This window comes from Sciurus carolinensis, chromosome 10 (genome assembly GCF_902686445.1).
Source record: "Sciurus carolinensis chromosome 10, mSciCar1.2, whole genome shotgun sequence".
Lineage (NCBI taxonomy): Eukaryota > Metazoa > Chordata > Mammalia > Rodentia > Sciuridae > Sciurus > Sciurus carolinensis.
Window position 1 is genome coordinate 134,480,231 of NC_062222.1, and position 25,165 is coordinate 134,505,395.

Genomic DNA, 25,165 nt, shown 5'->3' on the forward strand with positions numbered 1-25,165 from the left:
TTGAGTTCTGGTTTCTCAACCAATACAGTTCTGTGGATTTGTGCTTCAGGAATCTCAACATTTTATACAAACTAAAGACTACTAGGGCTTTCAGTTTAGAAAGCCACTATTTCTTCAAGAAGGTGGGGGCGGGAGCTGGTAGGAAGTGGGATCATCCATCTGGGCCTTAGTTATATTCTAGCCAATCAGCATCACAGGGAAAGGAGGTGGATCAGGAAAGGTCTGCATGGGCTGGAAGGCTGTAGTTTAAGGTAAGGTGATTAGGATAGGTTAAGATTGTGAGGAGTGAATTACTCTGGAAATAACCAAGTAGGCAGATGTCAGAGGGTTTGGGAACAGGAACTTGTCTGGGGTGTTCTTGAAACACCAAAAAGATATTGGTGTGTTAAAAGAGAAGGGACCCACAGTAGTACAGTCTGAAGCAAACCCTGAGTCCTATCAAAGGCCCTGATAAGGTCATTTAAAATAGCTTTACTTTGTGGAATCTGGAGCCCCTGCATGCCTAAACTAAACTTTTAAAGAACCGCTCAGCCACTTTATCAGTTAAGTGAAGGTGGAAACAGGTGTGATCAAAGACCAGCTGAGCGCTGGGTTCCGCGGGAGTACCCAGCAGACCAGGTAGCAAATGAAGGTGGATACCAGTCAACAGGACTTCAGCAATTTAAAGTAAACTCGGGGATCACCACCAGGTTGCCTAGCTTGGATTTGGACTTTATCCTCAATTGTCTAAGATGCCTTCACTTTAGCTCCTTTTCGATTCACCCCCCACCCTCCTGAAAGGCGAGGGTCCAAGCATCAGCGCTTCAGGGAAGCCTTGTTTTCTGAGTTCTCTTCTTGCCTTCTTAGGAAATAACCCCAGGTTTTTTTTTTTTAAGCACCCACATCCCCTTTGCTCTTGGTTTCTTAATTGTTGAAGAGCTCGGGCCTAACAAAACACATCAAGTTTAAGCCTCATTTGCTTTGTAGTTGCCCTGTGGACTCCGAACAACTTCGCGCACAAGCACGAAATTCACGAGCTAGTAAGAGACTGAAGCTGGAGCCTTAGATTTTCTTCGCAGCTGTCCTAACTTTGTCCTGCACTCAAAGAGCGGGCTTATTGAGTCACGCTCAAAAAGAAGCGCCTTGTTTGCAAGGCCGGCAGCGGGCTTCAAGACTTCCGAGAGAACCAGAAGATTGGCCGTCTGGCACGCCCGGCGCCAAGTCAGACTCAAGCCTGGGGAGAGCCCACCCCAAGAACACAAGAAAGGTCCCGCGACCACCGCCGCCCACCCACACCTTCCGCACTTCCCGGACCTCACAGAGCAGCGACTAGCACCCTCCTCTGCCCTCCTACCCACCGACCCGCGCCTTCCCACGCCCGCCGGCCTCCAGCCACTGCCTGCGCCCCGCACCGCCTTTTCACTGGGCTGCAGGACGCCCTGGTACGTCACTTCCGGGGCGGGGCCGGAGGCGGGCGGAGGAGGGGCGCGGCAGTCCGCGCATGCTCGCGGGGCCGCAGCCGCCGAGTCGAGCGCTTGACTATATATGGTCAAAGCTGGGGGCGAGCCGCGCGCGGGGCCGCGCTTCCGGGTTGGGCGCCGCAGCGGCAGCGCGCAGGGCAGGCGCGAGCCGGCCCCGGAGCCCGGCCTCGGACCGCCCCCTCCGCGCCCGGCACGCCCGGCGCCGCCTTCCGCCCGGTCCCAGTCTCCGGACGCGGCCTCGGCCAGGTGCGACTCGCGGCGCGGCGCGGCGGGCCCCGCAGGCTCTCGGCGAGCACGGCGCGGTAACAAGTGGGCGAGGATGCCGTACGAGATCAGTGAGTGCGCGCTGGGCCCCGGGCGGGCGCGGCTGCCGGCCTCGGCGCCCGGCGGCGGGGAGGGTGCGGGCCGGCGGCGCGCCCAGCCTCACGGGGTGCGGGCCCGCGCCCCCAGCCGGGCCGCCCGAAGTTGGTGTTGCGGGCCGGGCGGCGGAGCCCGCGCCCCGGAGGGCCTGGCCCCGACACGGACCAGGAAGTCGCGCCGGCCCCTGCGCGCCTCGAAAGTGGCGGCCGCCCCTCCCGCGGGAGGCAACAGGTGACCGGCCGAGGCCGGCCCGGGACCCCCTCTGGGCTCTCGGCCTCTCGGTCCAGCCGCGTGCTGGGGCAGGGGCCGCCCCTCACACTTCCTGTTCGTTCGTGTCTCCGCAGAGAAGGTGTTCGCCAGCCTCCCCCAGGTGGAGAGGGGCGTTTCCAAAATCCTCGGCGGCGACCCCAAGGGCAACAATTTTCTGTACACCAATGGCAAGTGCGTCATCCTGAGGAACATCGATGTGAGTACCCCCTGCCCCACCCGCCCGGGTTCGGTGCCTGCCCCTGCCGCTTCCCGAGGAGTAGGTGAATTCTTCCACTCCCTGGTCTTCCTGCCCCAGGGCCTGGGCCGGGGGAGGGCGCCACGCCCCCTCAGCTTTGGAGCACACCTCAGGAGCCCCAGAAGAAGGTTCATGTTCATCCAGGGCCCCCTTTTTTGATGGGGAAACTGAGGCGCGGATGAGGTCAGTCAGAGCAGAGGCCCTGGATTAAGGGATCAGACAGACCCTGTGGGCTGCTGCTTCATCCCTAGTGGTTGGTAACTTGGGCTTCTCTGAGCTCAGTTTCCTCATCTGCAAAATCAAGATGATGACCCCCTCCCCCCACCACACACACACACTTCCTCTCACTCCCTGGGACTGACACTGAATGAGCTGATAGTCCTCAAGGCCAGCCATGCTTGGCACACATAGAGGACTTGGTAAACGGCCCTTTCGCATAATCATATTAATGCCCTCGGATTCCCGGTGCACCAGGGCCCAGACTAACACACCCAGACCTCTGGACTCCAGCCTGATCTGCTGCTACCCATCTGAGCCTCAGAGTGAAAACAGGAACCAGTTTATTCCCATGAATCATCCTCTGCAGGCACCCTGTACCCAGGCTGAAAATCGTTCTAGAGCCAGCTCCTGGGGAAATTCTTGTAAATTCGTGTTTTTTCTCTGTACTGAAATAAACCAATCTACTTGTTAAGCCCCCACTTCCAAGATTGCCAATTTAATCTTGTTTCTCCCCTCCTGGGCCTGGGAGGTGGGAACCCGAGTAGAAGCAGGAGGGGCCAGCAAGGCCATTTGGGGGGCTTCCATGCTGTGTCTGGTGTGGGATTGATGAGGTGGTTGACTGACTTGCTCACAAGTCTTGTCAGCTTCAACTCAGTCTCTGCCATAACTCTTGGTGGGTTGAGGTTGTGACTCATCAGACACACTTAGCCTTACAGGTGGCTGAGGGAAGGCAGGGGGCCTATGGGCCTCAATTTTCATGTCTGTAAAAGAGGCTACTCCTTGATTTGAGGTGGTGCTGGCTGTGTCCCTTTCTTCCTGGTAAACCAGCCTGTTACTGATATTCTTCTGCTAGAAGATGGAGCTCTGTCAGTGGATTCCCCCCTGCCAAGGATTGCTGGGCACCTCAAATGATGCGGTGGGTAGGAGAAACCTGCCTTGCAGATGCCAGCAGCTTGCTAGTCATGTGGATTCCTAGAAAGCTGACCCTGCTGTGCTTAGAGATGGGGAATAGTCATCAAAAACTTAAAATGGAGTGAAGTCCTGAGATTTGGAGAAGGTAAAATTGAGATGGCCTCAAGCAGGCACTCAGTAGTTTGGCAGTAAAGATGCACTAAAGCATTTTCAGGGATGTGGAGCAGTAGTTGACTTGGTCCCCAAGACTTCCTCCCCATGTCACTACAGTCTGTATTCACTGCATGGAGTAGTCCTGGCTGCTACTTGCCAGATTATCCCTTCCCCGCACCTGGCCTTTTATTGCATAGAGGAGTCCTGCTCAGCCAGGTGAGAGAGGTCAGTTTACAGCCAAGGGTGAGCTCCCCTTTGCAAGAACTTAGCCCAACAAAGCCTGTTCAGCTGCCCCTTCTGAAGTCCTCATTCATGTCTCTCCCCAGGGTTTACCATTCTCAACTGATGTGTCCTCTTCCCTTCCCACCTAGTTTTTAACATCCTGTAATGCCAGGACAGCATGGGATGCCTGCCACTACTGTATGCCTCCCTATGCTGGATTTGTAAGGCACTTGGTTGTTAGATGGGCACTGGTTCTCAAGTCAAAGAGGGTGAGATTTTTATTAAGACAGTATTTCTGGGGAAAGTGAGGTATAGATTCTCATGAACATTCAGGGTATAGGAAGGAAGATGGTCTGGTTAGAATACAGTCTCAGGAAAAAGAAGAAAAGACGACTCCGATCAGGGAAGGGATCATATCATAGAAGGTTGAAATGACTAATTGGCATATCACACTTGACATGTCCCAAGCCGCATTTGAGTTTTCTACATGCCTTCTACCCCCCCACCCCGCAAGAAAGCGACCCCATCCCTCCAGCAGTTGAAGCTTGAGACCTGGAACTCCACTATGTTCCTACTTCCTGCCACACCACAGTGGATTCTCCAAGTCTAGCTGGCTCTGCATTAAAAGTAGCTGCAGAATCTGACATATTAGCACCCCTCTACTCCTGTCCCCATCCAAACTACCATGTTTTCCCACCTGGATTTTTATACAAAAGAACCCAAAGCTGGCCGAACAATTCTCCCTGCTTCCATCCACCCTTGCTACCCTGTGGTCTGTTCTTAAACTGGCAGTTGTGTTCAGACACATGGGATCAAGTCTCCTTGGCTCTTACCCTCCAGTGACCTTCCGTTCTGAGTGAAGCTGGAGTTCTTCAGTAGAGTGGGCCTCACCATCCAACCCTCCTTGGACATGCCACACGTTCTTCTTGTAACTGTCATTTGCCCTTGCCTGGATATTTTCCCTCAGTTGTCTGCAGTTCTTGCTCCCTGTCCTAAGTCTCTGCTTATGTGTCTATATTGGAGGGGCTTCCCCTAAGTAGCATGTCCACACTCTGTCACAAACAGTAAGTGGCAGGTAGACCACTGCCATCTGTAACTGTAGATGTCTGCCTTTGGTCCCATCTAGACATTGGCCCCAGGAAAGCAGGGCTTTCCCCGTGTCAGTCACAGCACGTCCTTACCCTGGAAGAGTGCCTGGCACAGGCAGTTGCTCAAGGGTTATCTGTTTGAAATACCGAGCTTTTACCCCCTGAGGAGAGGTAAAACTGCTAGTTTAGATGGCTGGACCTGGATTTTTGTGGAAGCCACCTTTTAAAATCACTGGAGAGAACTCTTGCCAACTTTCTACTAGGAACTACCTGTCACTTATTTCGTTAATTTACAGGTTGTTTTGTGAACCCAACATAATGACTCTTCTTATGTAAAGGGATTTTTTTTTATCTTTCAACATATACCATGTCTCACTTAGAGGGGGAATTCTCTCTAGGGTTAAAGTAAGTAGTGGTGCCATGGTGGCCCTCTTGGAACTGATTGTCCAGGAGAGAGCTCCTGAAATAGGGCTGCATTGAGCAGTGTGGGCAACTTGCTTGGCAGAGGCGATGCAAGGGGGCATTGGTGTGTGCAGGAAAATTCATGAAGGTGCCCTGTGGGCTGGTGCCTTCTCGAGTCTGCAGTGGTTCTTTCTTGGCTGCATGTCCCGAGACACCACTTCCAGTGGCCCACGTTGTACCTGCCTTCTCTAACCTGTGTAGACACGGAGGGTTACTCCAGGGGCTGTGAATTCATGCCAGCATCGCTCCCCACTACAAAACCAGCTCTTGCAAATGAACTTTTTGACAGTCCTTGCCATGCTGGCAGATGTGGGACTGACTAAGTGTCCAGTTCCTAGATTCTGGAACTAAAGTACACATTCAGGAACTAAATTATGTCTATAAAATTGAATTTCAAGGAATGAAGTATTTCTAACAGTTTGACATTGCTTTATATCCAGGTTCAGTGTCTGGACTCAATCCCTTGAGCAGGTTGTAGACCAGTTTGGAACTCACCAGGTTCCACTTGGCATGATCTACTGGTCTCTGGTAGAAGGACCCACTGTGTGTTCCTGCAGAGAGGAGTGGGACAAGGATTGAAGACTTAGGCCCTCTGTCCAGTTGTATACTTGCAAATCCCTTTAGCATGTCCAGGACTGATTTCGGGCTTGAGGGGCGAGGAGTACAGGTTAGAGGCTCTGGTCACACAGAGCACACTGTTGTGGGAGGAAATTAAATTGAATTTTAGGCAGCAGAAGGAAATGGTGTGTTGACCACCGGGCACACCAATCATCTGGAGCCAGGAATTCCAGGCCCTTCAGCCTGACCCCCTGATCAGTGAGGGAAAGCAGAGGCTATTGAGTTGGGAGCAGCAGATGGGGTGAGGCCGGAGTGGTCTCTGGGCAGCTGGTGGTGGATGGGTAGGCAACCCTGTGCTGAAGGGCACTGGAGCCTTTAAGGTAGGCAGATGAGTGGAACTGAAATACACATTTGGTTTTTGGTACACTTGATCAGCCCTGCAGTGGCAGGTGTGAGGCAGGAAGACAAGTTTGGAAGTTGCTCACAGATGAATGCATCATTCAGGAGCTCATGGGCGGGTGCAGCCGTCCCTTGGTTATTCGTATCTCCAGTGCACTTGGTGAACCATGCCCATAGCCATGGGGCTGAGATTTCAATCACTGGTTCTCAGGAGGGGTGATTTTTGCCCTGAGCCTCATCTCCCTGGGGGCTATTTGGCAATGTTTGAAGACATTTTTGCACTACTGATATCTAGTGGGTAGAAGCCAGAGATATCATCAAACATCCTACAGCACAGAGGACCATCCTCTTACAGAATTACCCTACCCAAAATGCCAGTATGCTCCTTTTGAGAATCCCAATAATGACATTCTCACCCCCGGTTAAAGCACTGTCCTAGACTCTCCAGGGTGCTCTGGGAGCATGTGGGAGAGCCAGCCATGCTGCAGGGTCCGAGGACACTGCTGGAGGAGCAGCACCCTCATGTTGGGCCTTGGAGGCTGAGTGAGAGTTTAGGGAGGAGGCCCGAGACAGCATCTGTGAGGAAATTGCGCTGGGATGCGCTCATCCAGGCTGGGACTCCTGCAGGGTGGCCTTGATGTGTTTCTTTCCTGTGGGGGAGGAGAGGGGAGGGATATCACAACCATCTTTGAAGTAAAAGAAAAAAGGCTGCAGCCTCCCTCTTCAGGCAGTGGGGAGAGAGTCCTGTGGGCCATTCTGTGGAAGCCACCCTGGCCCAGGGTACACAGAGCAGCCCGTCCGTGGCCTTGATCCTTGGGGAGGGCTGTGGAACTGAAGTCAAAGGGCCCTTCCTGCCTCTCTCCCATCTCGGTGCCAGGCAGTGTGCCCTTTGCCCAAGAAATGCTCCAGGTCCCCAGCTTTGCTTCTTCCTAAGGATCTGCCTGCCCTCAGGTCAGTACAAAGGGACCATCCCACCTCTGCACCCTGTCCCTAGCCCTGCCTCTGGCCAGCCGCTGTGCTGCAGGGGCACTGCCGTTATGCACCCCGAGTCTCTTGGGCGGGTCCGTGCCTTGCGTGCGGGGTATCCTGGCACTTGCCTCATTCCCTTCCAAGTCCACGCCTGGAAGAACAAGCGGGGAGCGTGTGAGTGTGGCAGCATGCTGTGTGACCAAGCCAGCTTGTAGCAGGCATGCTCTGCCTGCACCTTGGGTCTTTTCGGTATGTGCTGCCAGCCAGCTTTTTCCAGGTGAGGTTACTGACACTGGGGGTGGTGCTGGGACTTGAACCCTGTTAGCTGTCCTAAGTCTGCCTGTATGACAACTCAGTAAGGTCCTGGCTGGGTAGACGGAAGCAGGGGCAAAGTGTGGTGGTAGTGTCTTGACAGTGCATGAGAGATACTGATACACTTGGGGATCACAGAGCATCCATCCTCACAGGCTGGGCCTCCAGGGCTGGCACAGGGCAGGTGCTAGGTAATTCTCTGAGAGAAGAAACAGGTTGCATTTTTCAGGGTCTGTCTGTGGGACACTGTGACCAGGCGCTGAACTTTTGAGTTCAGCCTTTCGTGGGCATGAGTTCCAGTCTGAAAGCGCAAAGGTTTGTATCGCTGCTTGAGAGGTGTGTTTCTGCCGTGAGTCTTTGGCCTTGGTCGGCAGGGAACGGCAGGGCCCTGCACGTGTTTACCTCATAGGCTCAGCCAAACGAGAGCAGGATCTGCTCTCAGGCCTGGAAGCAGGTGCTCAGGGTGACAGTGGACGAAGCCCCGGGTTTCCACTGTGGCCCCTGGTGCCCTCAGCTTCTAAAGCGCACAGAGGCCCCTTTTGCAGTGCTTGTCCTCCTGCTTAAACGTTTTTGGTGGGGAGACCTGTCCCGACATTGTTTCGGGTTCTGTCGGCGTCACTGTGGGCCAGGAGCTGAGATGGGAGTGCCAAGCTGTGGAACCCTGGGCCCTCACAGCCCAGCTCTGACCTGGCCCCCCCTTCCTCACTGCCTGAGACTAAGAACCTTGGGAGCTGCAGGGGTGGCTACCTGGGTACTCCTGGGTTTGCGTGGCTGAGTTGTGCAGGGCTGTGTGCTCGTTTGCAGGACAGACTGGAGTTGTTCAGGCTTCCTGTGTTCGACAGGGTTCCCAGGGAAGAGAGGACTGTGCAGGAGGTGGGGGCAGAGAGGTGTCCAAGGACAGCTGAGGGAGGTGGCGAGAGTAGCTGGAAAGCTGGATTGGAAGTGGGTGGGAAGAGGAATGGGCTCAGGAGCTGATGGAGACTGGGCAGTCCGCTGGCGGGGGGCCACAGGCCTCTTGCACCTGCTTTCTGCCTGGAGTCCCATATCCGGAATTGCTTGAGCCCACTCAGCCTGCAGGGGTGCTAGAGGGACTTTTGAGAGGAGGGTCATCTCCCAGCTCAGGAAGACACCCACAGTAACGCACTCCCTGCTCCTGCAGTGGGCTTCCTTCCTCCCGACTCACCTCTTTGGTCCAGGACTCTTCCCAAGATAGACTGCTCACCTGACTTCTGTTCTCCAGGACAGCAGAAGACCCGGGGTGGCGGGGGGTTGGGGAGGGCACCTGTGGGGCAAGGACACAGGCTTTCAGCGGGTTTGGGTTGGGCCTCACACCCAGAATGACATGCTGGGGGCAGGAGAAGTGTGCCACCTTCCTGGCATAGTAACGGCCTCCTGCTGTGAGCTGAGGAGGGTGGGAGGAGGCTGGATGACTCAGATGTAAGTCATTATCTGTAATTTGGAGTCTCTCACCCCACAGCTGACCCAGTTGTATGTAGAATACAAACGAGAGTGAGTAAGTGATTCATCTGGCCGCGCGGGATTCTGTGCCCTGTGGGGCTCCACACACCATGTCTGCAAATGCCCTGGCCATTTAGGGGATGGAATTTCAGGGACAGGACTTCCTCCCATGACCCTGCCTAGTCATCTTCCATCCCTGGATGCCCTTCCCCTCCGAGGGGGCCCCACCCTTGGAGGGCAATGCAGCCCAGGGAGGAGGTCACTGCCATCTATGGAGTGGGGTGGGCTCCCACTGTGGGTGAGTGCAGGGCCCTCAGTCAACTGGTGGACACTGAGCCAGTGTCTTCGTGTCAGCCTGGGTGGTCAGCCACATGCTCCAAGGGAACTTGATGTCAAAGGACCATTCGGAGCAGGAAGGGTTGGGTTAGGCAGATGGTGGGTGGACACCAGGCATCTTGACCTTCGTGAGGTGTAGACACAGTGGACAGCCTGAGTTCTGAGGAGTCTCCCTTAGTCCCATGATTGTGGCCATGGTCAGGAAGAAAGACCCTCTTGGCCCCTGGCAGTCATTCTGCCTGATTGCTTTCTGTCCTAGTCCAGGAGAACGGGGTTGTTTTGGTGTGGAGTGTGTTTAACTTTATAAATCTGCACAGCTGTATCATTTGCAGCTATGCTCTTGTTTTCACAGCAGTTTCAGAACATCCCATCGCCCCTCCATCCTTGCCAGCATGTGGTGATGTTGGTATTTCAATTTTATTGATGCTAGTGCGTGGGTACTGGTGTAGTTTGGTTTGCATTTCCCAAGACTGATAACATTGAGCACCTGTTCATGTGCTTATTTGTCGTTCATAATGTGTTCTTTGGATATGTGATATCTTTCTAATTTCAGTAGCAAATGTTTATTCCAAAATGATTAAGTTAGGAATCACGTAAGCAAATAATGCTGTGTTAAGTCTTAAGGGTGAAAGTAAAGGACTATATGAACTTTTTTCCTCTCCAAACCCTTTACTGAGCACATGTTACTTAATAAATGCTCTGTGATGAATAGATAAATGTCAGGCTAAGCAGGTCTTGGAAAGATTGGAGGAGATGAATAAGATCAGCAGGAACTCTGCTCCCTAGGAGACATGCGGATGCTTGGAGGCTTGGAAAAGCCAGGAGGGGCCACCTTGGGATCTTCCTGAGAAGATGCTGCTTAAGTTGGGACAGTGGATGCAAAGTGCCATGTGGCTGGCAAGGAAACAGTGCTCAGAGAGGCAGAAGTCACATGAGTGTAGCAGAAGGTCGCAGGTGTTGGTTGGGCTGCAGGTTGCAGCGGTCTCAATCTGTGGGGTAGAGGCAGCATGGGGTCCTGTGACCAGGAGGCAGAATGGGCAAGCCCCTGGGATGCTGTTGGACAAGAGGGAGATGGGAGGGGACAGTGGCATCCTGTTCCCTCCCCTACCAACCTGCTGTGTCCTCTGGGGTAGGAAGCTGCCTCTTTCCCTGGGAGCTCTGGTGTGCAGAGGGAGCCAGAGACAAGCCACCTCTCAACTCCCAGAAGCAAACTTGGCTGGGACTGGGAGTGGGCTGGTGTGGGTGTGGAGGGACAAAGGACAGGCATCCACTTTAGTAAATTACATGTTCACTCCTTGTTGCTGAGCATTGGAGATGCTCCTAGTTCCCAGTACTGGCCCCATCTTTGCCACAAAGCCCAGCCAGCCTTTGATTTATGCCTTAAAAAAGTATGGGAACGTGGGGAATCCACAGGTCTTCCCAGACCAAAGGTTCTCACAGCTCCCAGCTCAGCCAGGAGCTACCCAGGTCAGACCAGATGCAGTGGTGGCCTGGGTAGGATGCGTGCTCCCTAGCAATGGTGACTTCAGGAGAGTCAGACACGGCCAACTGCTGCATCCGCTGACAACTCCCCACAAACAGGAGGAAACGAGTTTCCAGATTGTTCACAGGGTTGTGGTCCAAGTATGTGTTCTATAAGCATGTGTGTGTTGTGGAGAGTACAAGGAAGCCAACGAGGAAAGATTTACCTAAACTCGGGAGAGGTGGGTGGGAGCACTCCAGGATTTTCCCTTAGATGCTCTTATGAGTGGGAATTTGGAAGGTGGGGAGCGATTGGCCTCTGCTTCTTCCACTTGATCATCTGTGCTCTTCTCCCCACAGAACCCAGCTATTGCTGACATCTACACGGAGCACGCCCACCAGGTGGTAGTGGCTAAGTACGCACCCAGTGGCTTCTACATCGCCTCCGGAGGTACCTGAATGAGCATGGTTCCTGGATGCTGGTGGTGGGGCCAGGGTGGTACCCAGGACCCAGGACCAGGCCCCCTCCCAGCTAGAAGGGGGGGTGCAAATTAGTGAAGAATTGAGAGAACCAAGGGATTCGTTTTAGCTGGAACTGACATGGACATCTACACCGCCAAAATGCCCCATTCTAGACCTAATCTTTGTTCAAGAAATTTATGTTTTATTTTGCAGTATTTCAGTAGATTTTAACTCTGAGATCAGCAGAAACATTTCTGTGTGATTGTCCCCAGGCCTCTGATGGTTGCTGGTGTGTGTGTGTGAGCGAGCTGCGTTTTGTGTCATCCTTATCCACTGCTCCTTTCCCAGCTGGCCTCAAAGCAAGCTGTGGCATTGTGTTGGAGGACTGGCCTTTGCCCTCTCTAGCCTGGCTTTCAGTTTAACTCAGTAGGGGACTCCGCCAAAGGAGAGCACGCCCACCAGGCGTTGTGGAGAGGTTATGAAGATCTTTGTATTTTTTTAGGAGTTTTGTTCATTTAGTTTTTTGAGGTGGAGTTTGGCCCTTTACACATGAGAAAGGGAGGCACAGAAGGTAGAGGGCACATTCTGCACTCATTCATTCATTCATTCATTCATTCATACACTCAACAAATATTTGTGGCCTGTCTCCAGCCCCAGGGAGGGCTATGGGGAATGAGCTGGTGTGGGCTTCATCAGCATTTCTGGAATGCTTCTCCAGCATTCCTGGAGTGGAATGCTGAATTACCCAGCCAGGAGAGGGAGAGCCAGGATTCTCAGGTGCTCTAGCCATTTTTATCTGCACTCTGTGTGGTGACATGTGACCTATTCCTTGCAGCCCTTTGTGTGGGACATGGTAGCCTGCAGGATTGACAGGGACCCAGGCTCTCCCCTTATTAGTTCCACAGCCACAGTTATTCAACTTTTTCTTGGCCCTTGGTTTTCTGTTCTTTTAAACTGGGTCTCTGAGTTCCTCCTTGAAGGGTCGGGGAAGGATGCAGAGAAGGGACATGTGCACAGTACCTAGCCCAAGTCTTAGACGGTGAGTACCTGACCCCAGGGTGGCTGTGTTATGTATCTCTGAAGTGAGGACAAGCTTTAGAGAGAAAGGGGCTCTGTTCCAGTTCAAGCAGGATGACCTGTGCACTAATGGCTGCTGATGGTTGCTCTGGTCACGATGAAGGGCTGGGCCAGGAGTCTGGGACACAGTGGACACTTGGTAGTTTTTGTGTTTAGGTCTAATGTTTACTCTAATTCTCTGGTTTATTCTAACCTGACACCCACCCCCACCTGGTCGTGGCCTTGCTTACCAGCAAAATATGTCTTCATTAAGCCCCCACATCCTGTCCCGCTGCCTTTTTGTCCCCAGATCTTGTCCCGGTGCCTTTTTGTCCCCAGATCCCGTCCCGGTGCCTTTTTGCCCCCAGATCCCGTCCCGGTGCCTTTTTGCCCCCAGATCCCGTCCCGGTGCCTTTTTGGATTGTGTTTAACACTAAGCTAGGTGCTCTGAGAAATTTTCTCGGGAGAGAAAAATGACTGGCAAGGGTGTCCGTCCAGCTTGGCACAGCTCCCACACTGCCAGCCACAGCAGAGAGCCTGTCATCTCAGGCCTGGCCTCTGCATCCCCAGGGGCCATTCAGCTGGACAAAAGTCAATGGCCTTCAGATCTAATGCAGTCTGTGCAGCAGCCTGGCATGAAAGATGGTCCACACAAATGAGTGACCCTCAGCTTGACATTCTCCTCTTAAAAGTGCCAGAGGAGTCGAGGAAGATTTTGGGTGGAGGTTATATTTTTACATTTCTAATTCATTTTTTTGAATAGAGCAAAGTGCCCGTTACGGGTCACAGTGGAACATTTCCTTCAGAGATGAGGGCCCTGGGCTAAAGTTAGTGTGGATGAGGGTTTGGAGTGAGGAGGCTTAGAAAGACTGGCTCGTGAGTGGGGACTGGTGCCTAGTGTATTGGCATTGGGGTCCCAGTACCTTGGGGACTGTAACTTCTTCCCAGAAAGCCCCAGCCCTGTAGGTCCTGAAGATGCTATTAGTCCAGTCAACAATTGCTGGAGGATAGAACCTTCTGGAAGGCTACTACATGTGGACCCATGCCAGGGAGCACCAGTAGTGAATAAGACTTGAGCTCTGTGAGTCCACGCTCCCATGTGGCGGTCCTTGGAGTGCAGAATCATTTCCAGGGCAGTCTCCATTCTCTTTGGTGACTTCCTCAAAGGGTAGCTTTGATGTTGGTCTATTCCCTCATGTAGGCCCCTTGGCACCTGGGCAGCGATTCTTAGATGACCCTTGGAGGCAGCAGGGACCTCAAGGCAAGGCACCTGATTTGGCCATACACCCTAGGAAGGCTTCCTAGAGGAGGAGGGGACTGCCCAGAGATGAAGAGTTGCTGAGATCTCCTTGGGGACTGAAAGTTGGCCCTGCTCACTGCTGCACCCTCCCTCTGGTCCACCCATGGCATTTGCTGAGTGGCTTGTGTGCAGTGGCACTCGTAAAGTGTAGGGATAATGTAGACATACCAAGAACATCCATTCCCCACTAGGCATGGTGACACACACCTATAATCCCAGTTACTTAGGAGACTGAAGCAGGAGGATCGCAGGTTTGGGGACTGCCTGGAAAAACTTAGTGAGACTATCTCAAAGTAAAATTTTGTTTGTAAGAGGACTGGGGATGTAGCTTGGAGGTAGAATTTGCCTAAGTACCAGGGGAAAATGATAGCTATTTCCCTCAGCATGCTGCTTGACCCGGTGTGGACAGGAGCCTGCTGGGGGGAGCCCCTCCCTGGCGCCACTCTGTCCCCCACCCTCTGTAGTTTCTCTGCCTGGTCTTGTGTCAGCAGATAGATCGATCGTTGCAGGTGTGCCTGCTTCCCCACCAGGCCCCTCTGCAGGGCAGATACTTGATCTGTGTGGGTCACTGCTGTGCCCTCAGCACCCAGCATAGGGCTTGGCCCTCAGCATGCCATAGATCAATGTTTGTCCAGTGCTGTGGACCTAGACCCATCAGATTGAGATCTTGGTGCCTGATCTCCCACCTCCCTGTCTCTTTCCTGCCCCTTCTGCTTCTGAAAAGAATGAAATAAGCAAGGCCCAATTAATGAGTGAGGCCAACAGTCTGATGGGGGAGGCTGTGAAAAACAACTGGATGCCAGTCCAGAAAGGGAGCTGCTGCTAGCAAGAGGGACAGCAGCAGGTCCATGAGCCTGGGAGGTGGAAAAGCTGGGTCCTGTCCTGTAGAGGGTTGTCTTCCCCGTGGGGCAGTACAGCCCCTGAGTGGGCCTGAGCACAGCAGAACACCTGGCCATGGCAAGCGTGGGTGAACGTGTGTGCCTGTGTGTGGGGTTGTGCACACTGCTCCTCTCCAGTGCTGTTAGTCCTGCTGGCTTCCTCCCAGCCCCACTGGCCCCAGCCTGATTATTAGCAAAGGGACTTAATTAAGCAGGTCTGTGTCGTCTCTGGAACACCCCTTGGCAGCCTGCCAGCCTTTCTTCCTGAACCTCACCCAGAGGTGACAGAGGAGGCCCTTCTGGGCTGCCTCCCTGGCTCCAGCTAGCATTATTCATATGGATTGGTATCCTCTCATGTGTCCCCACATTCATCTGCAGGTCTCACTGCCCTGCTGGGCCTAGGTACTGGCTGTGTTTGTACATGGGGAGGGGTCTTTCTGCAAAGCCAGAGTAAACTCATGGCTAAGTCATAGCATATACCCACTGAGGACTAGGGTCTCACACCTATCTCAGCACCTCGAAAGGGTGGCACTGTTCTTTTCCCCATAGTAGGTAGGACCACAAAGGGGCCTTAGGGCTGGTTTGAGGCCTACAAAGTTCACTTGGCAGAGACTGAATTTGGATCTAGCCCTAGCTCCCAAGACCAGGCTCGTGGCCATTGCCCTACACTGCCTCTGCCTCTGCCCTCAGTTTGGTTCAACCCAGAAAACGAGTTCAGTGGGACTTGCTGTTGAGTTGGTCCAGGCTCGCTGCATTGGCCTGGAGTCCTCTGGAGAAGCCACACCCATCTGCTTGAAAGGATGAGGCGCAGATTCTAAGGCTTTAACAGAGTAGCCAGACACAGTGGAGCATTTGTAATCCCAGCTACTTGGGAGGCTGAAACAGGGATCCATTGCAAGTTCAGGGCCAGCCTTGGCAACTTAAGACCCTCTTAAAATAAAACTGAAAGGCTGGGAATGTAGCTCAGTGGTAGAACATCCTTGGGTTCAATCCCCAGTAGCACAAGGAAAAAAAATGTACAAATGCTCTTATTTCTTCCCACGGCCACCACAGCGCTGATTTGAGAAGGGGCGTGTCAGGGCTGGTGCTTAGTGATAGGATTGTGGTTGCAGGGGGCACGTGTTCCTTTGTGACACTCACTGCCAGTGTTGTACTGGCAGCAGAACTGGCTCCATGTCCTGTGCACAGCACTGCCTCGGCCATCTCATGAGAGCTGCTTGCTCTACCCCAGGTCCTAGGAATGGGGTGGTTCATACGCATGTGTGGTAAGTGGGGCTGCTGTCTCCCTGTCAGCGCACACAGGAGAGGCGCAGTGCTGTCCCAGAGTGGGATTCTGTTCTGAGTGACGGCAGTGGCTTGAGGCCTGAGCACCATTTGGATGCCCCGAGTCATAAAGCAGAACTGCTTCAGAGCATATTCAGGTTTTGCTATTGTGTGTCCCTGGGCTTTTTCTGATACCTAAACAGGGTCTGGTGTCCAGGTGAAATGCAGAGGCCCTGTGTGACAGCCCTGTGCAGGTGGTGGCTTGACTCAGAACTGGCTGAGTGCAGGGTGCCTAGGCCAGGCACACACAGCCTCTAGAAGGCTGGAGAAGCCAGAGCTGCTGCTGAGGGAGGTGTGGCTCATCCTGCTCCTGCTGTGTCCCCAGATGTCTCTGGGAAACTGCGGATCTGGGATACCACGCAAAAGGAACATCTGCTGAAGTATGAGTACCAGCCTTTTGCCGGGAAGATCAAGGACATTGCCTGGACTGAAGACAGTAAGAGGATCGCCGTGGTCGGGGAAGGAAGGGAGAAGTGAGTTGCTCGCCTCAACCCCTCCATTCCCACAGCCCCTGCCACAGCCTGCCCCGGGGAGGAGCTACAGTGAGAACTGTGCTTGCTCGGCCCTGTGACTAAGTCCCTGACAGCACCAGCTCTCTGACCTCCTGCCCAGATGCGTGGCTGGTCTGCCAGGGGCACTGCACGTCACAGCAGGGCAGTCATGGAGGCCTAGGCATCCCTCTCTGACGTCCTTAGCCCTTTGCTTCTGGAACTCTCTGTCATGCCCACATTCCAGGCAGCAAGAGGGGATAGGTGGAAGAGATGCACCTCTTTTATTGGGGTTCTCCCAGCAGCTCCCATGTGGCCACTTGAAGCTGCCGTAGCTTATGTTTCTCTAGTGGGTACAACACTGAGGTTCCCCAAGTAGGGAAAAATGGCAGGGACACGCTGGGCTGGTCATGAGGCTAGTGACCAGCAATCAGTGCTGGAGCCCAGGTTCCACTGTTCTACCAGCAGTAAGGGTTCCCACAGCAGCTGCCCTCAAGCCCTTGAACTTGACAACCCTGTGACTTTATTTCCCTTTTTCAGAGGCTCTTTGTAAAGTACTTGTTCTTGCAGGTATTAATTCTTCTGGGGTTTTTCAAGTCGGCCCTGTTGGTTTTAACAGCTCCATTTCTTCTTTAGTAGCAAATAGTAACTAAAACAGAACATTTTCATTGAGTGCCAGCTGAGAACAAGGCATCTCCTTTCCAGCAGGGCATCCATGGTAATTGGTATCCCCAGTGGTAGCTTCCTGGGGTGCCTTCCATATGGGAAGCACTGGTGCTGGGCCATGTACACATGGATGCTTATCCCTTCTCCAAGGCATTAGGGTTGTTCCCACTTATTCTTGGCTTCTTTTGACAAGTACCTTATAGAGCCAGAGTCACAGCCTATCAGACGTGTCCTGTTAGCAGCCCAAGCTGGAGCGCGGACGTCCACCCCCACCTTAGTGCACAGGCAGCTCAGCTATCGCGTTTCTCCTCCACCTGCCAGGATTGATTTTTTTCTCCTTGACTCCTCTTGTTGGATAAAGGTTTGGTGCAGTCTTCCTGTGGGACAGTGGCTCTTCCGTGGGTGAGATCACAGGACACAACAAAGTTATCAACAGCGTGGACATCAAGCAGAGCAGGCCATACCGGCTGGCGACAGGGAGTGATGACAACTGTGCTGCATTCTTTGAGGGACCCCCATTCAAGTTCAAGTTTACAATTGGTGTAAGTGAACTCCTCAGGGTGGCTTTTCGGTGAGCTTTTTCGGGTGTCTGGGGCCTGGTGGAGTTCAGACCTGTTTAGATGCTGGTACGAGAGGTCAGGGTGCACGTGTTGCTGCCAGAATGTGCAGGCAGAAAGCGGAGTTCAGCAAGGGAAGCGTCATGCAGAGGTGGAGAGCTCACTGTCCCCTGGTTCTAAGCTGGCACAGAGGTTCCCGCAGGGAGGGGCCTCATCCCAGATGATGTACACATCTGGGGTGAGGGCTGTGATGTCCCAAGTCTGTATAACCAAATCAGCGTCCTGAACTGAAGAAGTTTGTCCAAAAGGGGGGCCCAGGGCGCTGGCAGTCTGCTCCTTGTGTCAACCTCAGACTTAATGAGGGACCAGAGGCACAGAGGAAATAACTTTTAGGACAGCAGGATGGTCTCTCTGGTGCCTCCCCTGCAGGAACAGTGAGATCAGAGACATGCCTACAGAGTGGCAGATGACTAGAGGAAACAGAAGTCTCTGGAAGGCCCCAAGCACGCTGGTGGAGTGTCGCAGTCCAGGGTATAAACGGTGGCTCTCGGGGTCCCCACTCTGCACATGCCCCAGCAGGCCTTCCTCATTCTCGTGCTTCTCATTGCAGGACAGGAGCATGAGGGTGGCCATAGACATCTGAGGACTATAGTCATGAATTTGAACTATGAATAGCTGCCTGGAGGCCAGGAGCAGGACACACAGGGGAGGGCCCAGCAGCTGGGCTCAGTGTGACCCGCAGTCCTGTACTCTTCCTGGTTTTCCTGGCAAGTCTGTGCACACACCATGGAAAAGGTAGCCAGTGCTAGTGCTGGGGATGGAGAGCCAAGGATGGAGCCATCTTTAGGAAGAATGAGCCCATGTTGTCAGGCTGTTTGTCCCTCAGAGGGATCAGGCTGAGGTCTTGGGATTCATCCTTGAGGAACATCAGTGGTTCCAGTGTCCGTGCCTCAGGAGGGATGAGACGAGATCATGTCCTTAACGTGGTTCCCTGAGTCCTGTTCATTTTAATAGCAGCAGTGTCACAGGAAAGGGCAAGGGCAGGACTGCAGTGGCAGAATTTCCTGAGACATATCCTGGCTTTGGGTACAGATGGGCTGTCTGAGGATTTCCCATTCGTAGTGAACCCAGCTCCATTTTGTTCTGGAACCTGATCCTGAGCAGATTCTGGGTGCCTGGCAGCCTGTGTGGGAAGCCAAGTGAAGCCTCTGTCTGGCAGTGTGTGGCTCCCGGGTTCCTTCTGAACACCCTGTAGTTCTAAGATCCTGTCTCCTGTGGCTACTGCCTAATTGGTAGGTAGTGGAGACCTAGCTATTTGGGGAACTTTGTTGAAGGCTGCAACTCAAAGTCAGTGTTTCTTAAGTGGAGTGGTGGTCCTGGGAATTATATGGTGAATGGTGCTAAACCAGCCAAACGTCCAGACCTGAATCCAGGGGTGGGAGCCAGAGCCTACCCCACTCCCCAGGTCCCCCAGCAAGTTGTTTGGCTTGCATCTGGGCTGTTTGGGTAGGGCTCCTTTCCCTTGCCAGAGCAGCCGAGCTATGCATAATGCAGTCAGGGTTGGAGTCCAGGAGCGGCCGAGCTTGCGCCCTCCACCCTGTGTCCTTTGTGTGCCCTTGGGGGTGTGGCTGGATCCTTCTCTCTTCCCTTTTCCTTTCTAACCTCAACACACTGTGCCCATACCCAGCACTGGCCCAGGTGTATCAGGAATGGTTTGTCAGCTGGCCCTGTCCCCAAGATGGGGTACTGCTGCCTGGGAAGTCCTCCGGGGAGCCCACGCCCACAGGTTCTGTCTGAGGATCTCCAAAAGGTGGATAGGGCTGTGCATCAAGGATTGGAGACACTGGGTGGTACCCAGCACTGAACTGGCTGACTGTGAACTTCAGACTAGGTTCCCCAGGTGATGGTGACCCTCCCCCATTAGCCCACACTGTGGGAGGACTCAAGACCTGCAAGTATCAACGTGTTCATCAGTGGTGGTCTAGACTTTGTCTAATGAGATTTTTCCAGGCTCAGATGGAAGGGATGGGGAAGGTGCTCCAAGACCCCGCACCTGCCCAAAATGCCTGGTAGTATTGACTGTTTTGAAATCCAGCTGTACCAGTTCGTGTGTATCTGGCCCAGGTCCGAACTGTACAGGCGCAGGAGTGAAGCCACGATTCTGGGGGCTCGGTGGTGGGCCACTTGCCCTCCGCACTCGTTCCTGCCCCATTCCTCTTGCCTGGGGAGTGAGGGTGAGTCAGAAAACCCACTTACTCCCCAGCCGGGTTAACGAGTAGATTGCATTGAGGTATCGGCATGAGGCAGTGAGGATGTTTGTTGAAGTCGTGCTGGGCTGAGCACCTGCTGGCCTTCTTCCCATGCGTGGGTTCTTCCAGTGTTCTCCAAAGCGCCAGACGTGGAAGTTCTAAAGAATTAACTGAACCTTTCTTTCATAAAAGGTTTATAAAAATTAAAATGCGTGGGTTTTTCCCCTGCATAGAGGACATCAAGCTCCCTTACCATGAAATCAAACTGGTGCAGTCTTTTGTCCCCAGCTCTTTCGTTCCTAACCTCATGACTGCCAGGGATCAGGACTGCCTCACTTCGTCCCCAGCTCTGCAGACTGAGTGGCCACTTCCTGCTGAACCTTCCTCTGAGAGTGAGCAGCCCTGTGGCTGTCCGTCCACTTCCACACAGCCGTCTCTGCCCTGGGGCCTGGGGAGGCGAGAGACCTGGGCTACAGAGGGTGCTGGCAACACGGTATGAAGTTTCCAGGCCCCTGATGAGGAAGGGGCTAGGCCTGTCCTGGGGAGGGCACAGTGGTCACGTTCAAGCTGTCGACCTGAAGAGAGTGGGAGTTCAGCACCTCACGTGCTGCAGCAGCGCAGAGAAGAGCAGGAGGGGCTGTCCCTACAGAGTGGGCCACCCCATCTGGCAGGCCCAAGTTTGGGGGCATGTTGCTTTCTGTTCAAGAGCTCCTTGCCCAGGACGAGCGTAGACTGCTGGCTCTGAATTGGGAATCCTGGTCACCTTCACCAGCGTCCTCCAGTTCTTGGGGCTGTGGCCCTGCTCTGTCTGCATTTGAAGATGAGGGGTGGTGGCGAAACCCTTCTGGAGTGGCCCCCACACACCTCCTTTTTTCTCCTGTAGCAGGCCCAACCACCCTGTCCTTTCCTGCCCAGTTGTAGAGTGTCTTCATTTGAAGATGGGGGCGGTAGAGAGACCTTCTACTCTAGTAGCCCCCGCAGCACCTTGTCCTTTCCTGCCCACAGTTTAGATGCATCATGTGACCCAAGGAGGCCGTCCCCCAACTTCAGGGTTACAGGAGAGCCTGGGTCTGAGAAGAGGGTGAGGTTTAGGCCCAACGGGCTCTGTGTCCAGCTCACCTTCTGTGGATGGGAGTGTGACTGTGGCCTGAGGAGAGGGTGGGAGACCACCGCCCTGCTCCCACCATAGCGACTTTTTTCCATTTTTTTAATTTGCTTTAATTAGTTATGCATGACAGTAGGGTGTACTTTGATACATCATATGTAATAGAGTATAACTTCTCATTTTTCTGATTATACATGTTGTAGGATCACATTGGTCTTCCAGTCATATAGATGTGCATGAGGTAATAATGTCTGTTTCACTCCGCTGTCCTTCCTGCACCTTCTTTCCCTCCCCTCTGCCTAAAGTAACTGTCTTCTTCCCTAGTGCCTACCCCCTTATTGTGAATTAGGTTCTGCATTTGAGGGAAAACATTCAGCCTTTGGTTTATTTCACTTAGCATATTATTCTCCAACTCCATCCATTTACCCACAAATGCCATAATTTCATTCTTTTCTAAGTCTGAGTAATGTTTCATCATATGTATGTGTATGTATGCATGTGTGTGTGTGTGTATCATTTTTTTATCCATTCATCTATTGAAGGACACCTAGATTGGTTCCATAGTTTAGCTATTGTGAGTTGAGCTGCTGTAAACCTTGATGTAGCTACGTCACTGAAATATGCTGATTTTAAGTCCTTTGGATATAAACTGAGCAGTGGGATAGCTGGGTCAAAGTGTGGTTCCATTCCAAGTTTTCTGAGGAATCTCCATACTGCTTTCCATAATGGTTGCACCAATTTGCATTCCCTGGTGGGGATTTTTTTGTGCCAAGCGCGTCCCTCTGTAGATACATCGGCACTTGTGATAAAGGCCTGCCAGGACTTGCCCATGGCGTAGTCTTGAGTGAGTTTCAGTGCCTCCTGCAAGGTGAGCATTTGGCTGCCTGGGGGTGACCATGGCTTCCATAGCTGCATCTGCATCGTGGTTCCCAGGATTGAGGTGGATGGTATGGTCTGTGGCCAACAGATCTCTTAGAGTAGCTGTGACCATGTGATCTGGAATTGGGAACTCCCTGCCATGTCGACCGGCTTTACAGTTCCTAGTGGAGCAGGTGTCCACTGAGGGGCCTGGTCTTCCTGACTGGGGGCGCTCTGTCCCTCTTCCCATGACGGCACTCGCTTCTCACAGCAGACTGACTGGGGCTTTCCCACCTCCAGGTGAGGAGGAGAAGGAACTTCGCCAGAACCTGTTGCAGCTCTTGGTTCAGGTGTCGTCTTCTAGACCAGGCAGCCTGGGCTCTCAGCATGCCAGGCTCCTGGTTATTGCTTTTCCTGTCCTTCCTCAGGGCAGGACGGGAAGCAGACATTTCCATTCTGAAATGCTTCTGGCTGCCTGCTCTGAGGGAGCCCCTGGGCCACACAGCATGCCTTCCTCTTGGCCTCGCCTTTCAGAGGACGTCCCTGTAGGCTCTCTGGACACCAGAGGATGAGTCTCCTCCTCCCTCCCTGCATCACTCCTTGGAACCTGCTGACAGCAGGAAGTGGCCCAAGAACAATCAGGGTGAATCTGTTGTCCATTCGCCTGGTCCTTCATCTCCAGAGAAAAGTTGAGGCTGCCTGTTCCAGGTGAGGGGAACAGTAGGCGGTAACAGGCAGGTTACTCCTTTGGGCTTCTTAGTGATGCCGAGGCAGTGAAGGCACAGAGCTACAGGGAGTACTGGCAGAGACTGAGGAAGAAGCCTCGTGTGGAGAGCTCTTGGGCATGAGGAAGGAAACCTCCACTGTGTTCATGGGAAAACCTGTTTTGGGAGCACCGACCCACCCAGGGACCGTGGAGGCGTGCACTGGGCTGGGTTGGGAGAATCTGGTTGGCATAGGTCATGTAGAGGTAGGGAGAGGGTTCCTATATACAGTGACGGCTCAAGCTGATGGGAATTGAGGGTTTCCAGAAAGGACACATGAGCTGACCAGGTAGTTAGCAGACACACATTGGAGCCAGGCCACCTGGAGTCCAGGGACGCTCTGTCCCTGTCTAAGGTGGACTTGGGTGGTTACCTATTTCCTAATTGGTTCAAGCTTTGGTTTTCTGTGATGAGAGGGAGATGATGAGGGTGGAGGTGGGAGGGGAGTCAGGGGTCTTGGGGGACTTATTGACACAGCCTGCCCCAGGGATCCTTGAGTGTTGGCCACGAGGAAATGGGCAGGTGCAGTGGCCTCTGCATCTAAGGCTAGACCTGTGAGATTGCACTGTGAACCCTGTGGTCGAGGGGGACAGGCTGGGAGTCCAGCTCCAGAGGGCCAGGTCAGGCAGCCCATGAAGCTGCCTAGCCTTCAGACTGCCACGACATTCCCCCAAACACTCCCTCTCTGTGGTGCCCTCCTCCCTGTGGGAAGCACTATTTTTAGCCCACTTTCCTTGGTTAATGGGCTGTTCTCTGCTGCCTGCCTGTGAAGGGGCTATTTCAGGAACAGACATCAGTCTTCTGCCATTTGGACTCTTGGTGCTTGGCTGAGTTGCAAGACCTGGTAACAGAACTGGGGCTCTGTAGCAGAGGGCCCTGGGTGTGTGTAGCCTGGGCACTCAAAGGGAATCTACTTTGTGTGGCCTTTATTGGGCCCCTTTCTTAAAACTGTGTGATTCCCCAAGACACACAACACTGGCCCTGTGAGAGGCCTGTGGAGTGGACACTCAGGCTGGACCACAGACAGCTGTGGGGTCCTAGGGCCTGGGCACCTGGGGGTGAATCCCAGGAGTACCTGTGTCTGATCTCTGGGAATCTATGAAAATTGGAGTTCATTACAGTTTGGAATTGAGTGGTGGCTAAATACTCTTCTCTTAATCCGTGGTATATTCCTTACACAGAGTCTGCCCCCGCTGTACCACACTCTCAGACCCAGGCTCTGTTCCATTGGATGAGTGCTTCTGGTCTCCCAGTTCTGGAAGACCCTGCTGCCCTGTGCAGCAGAGGAACCCAGGGGTGAGGTGACTCAGCACGTCTCTTCCGTCCCCTTTACTATCCAGGAAACAGCAGGGGTGCACCAAGCTAGCAGAGGGGCCAGGCCAAGCTCCCTGAGGAGGCAGAGGAGGTCAGCTGGAGGTTCTGGTCTGTCTGTGGTCACATCATTAGCTGTGGTTGGACCTCATCTGCAAGGCAGGGATACGCATATTGACCCACCTTGTTACTGGATCAGAAATTAACTTAAACAGAAGTTGGTGGAAGAAATCGGTTTTATTCATGGCTGGTCCTGAAGAAGACGGAGGAGGCCTTTCATCTCAATCTTTATCTTAGGGAGATTCGGGGTGTAAAGAGCTTTTTATAAGGGAAGAGGAGGGTACCATGAAACAATGGGCAGAAAATCCACTGTAGTCAGGATCTTCCTCACTAGAGTGCTCTATTCCTTTGCCTCTTGCCAGACATCAAAATGCACCCCTTTTTTCCTGGGGCTAGTATCTTCGTTTTCTTTGCAATTAGATACCACTTTTCTGCAAGTTAATTCACAGTTTACTAGTTAGTTGGTGACATGACAAATACTGTTTACCATGGCCTGCAGGGAGCAGGACTTTACGGGGTCCTTTCCTTAGAGTTTGGAATACCTGGGTGCAAGGATGGGTCATTCAAAGATCATGGGTAGCTTGTTGAAAGATTGAAGAATTGATTAGGGGCAGGAGGCCAAAGGACTTGTGATGAAGAGAGCTTCTAGACAGAGCTGCCCTGGCACAGTCTGCAGGTTCTCAGAAGCTCTCCTTCCACAGGCTTCGCATCCCAGCTGGACCCCGCTCCCCCAAGGGAATGGCAGCATGAGTCCTGCTGCTGACTGAACAGGAGAACGTGGCACTGTGTGCTACCAGTGGGTGGCAGGGTGGTGCAGTTGGCCTCTGGAGTTAAGGGTCTGACCCCTGGGATGGCTCCCAGACAGCGTGCCCAGGCCTGTCCAGTTCCTGCCAAGGCCCAAGGCGGGTGCAGTTGAAACAGAACTCCAGACAAGAAACTGGAGGCCAGATTCCCACGGCGGGCACACCTCAAATTACCCATCTTCTCTGGGCCTGGCCTTCTGTGAATAGCATGCCTGAGGCTCACCATTGCCCCTGTTGGTGGTAAAGTGAGCAGGTCGCCAGGGTGGCAGAGGCAGAAGCAGTTTGAATGGCCTGAGAGATAGAATTCGGAGAGTTGAGCTGAGTTTAATGCAGTGTGGTGAGTGGTACCTACTGGGAAACTGATTTTCTCCTACTCAAATGTTGTTTTTCTTTGTACCAGGGGTTGAACAA

At 53.3% G+C, this 25,165-nt stretch overlaps 1 protein-coding gene across 1 annotated transcript in view; it reads left to right on the forward strand.

Moving 5' to 3' along the window:
- The first annotated feature begins 1,573 nt into the window (after positions 1–1,573).
- Positions 1,574–25,165, forward strand: part of Wdr1 (WD repeat domain 1) — a 40,407-nt gene continuing 16,815 nt past the window's right edge. Inside the window, exons 1-5 of the mRNA XM_047566712.1 lie at positions 1,574–1,795; positions 2,165–2,286; positions 11,235–11,325; positions 16,219–16,366; positions 17,409–17,589. Of these exons, the coding sequence (XP_047422668.1) occupies positions 1,780–1,795; positions 2,165–2,286; positions 11,235–11,325; positions 16,219–16,366; positions 17,409–17,589 (558 nt within the window). The 5' untranslated portion in view covers positions 1,574–1,779. The remainder of the gene's footprint in view (positions 1,796–2,164; positions 2,287–11,234; positions 11,326–16,218; positions 16,367–17,408; positions 17,590–25,165) is intronic.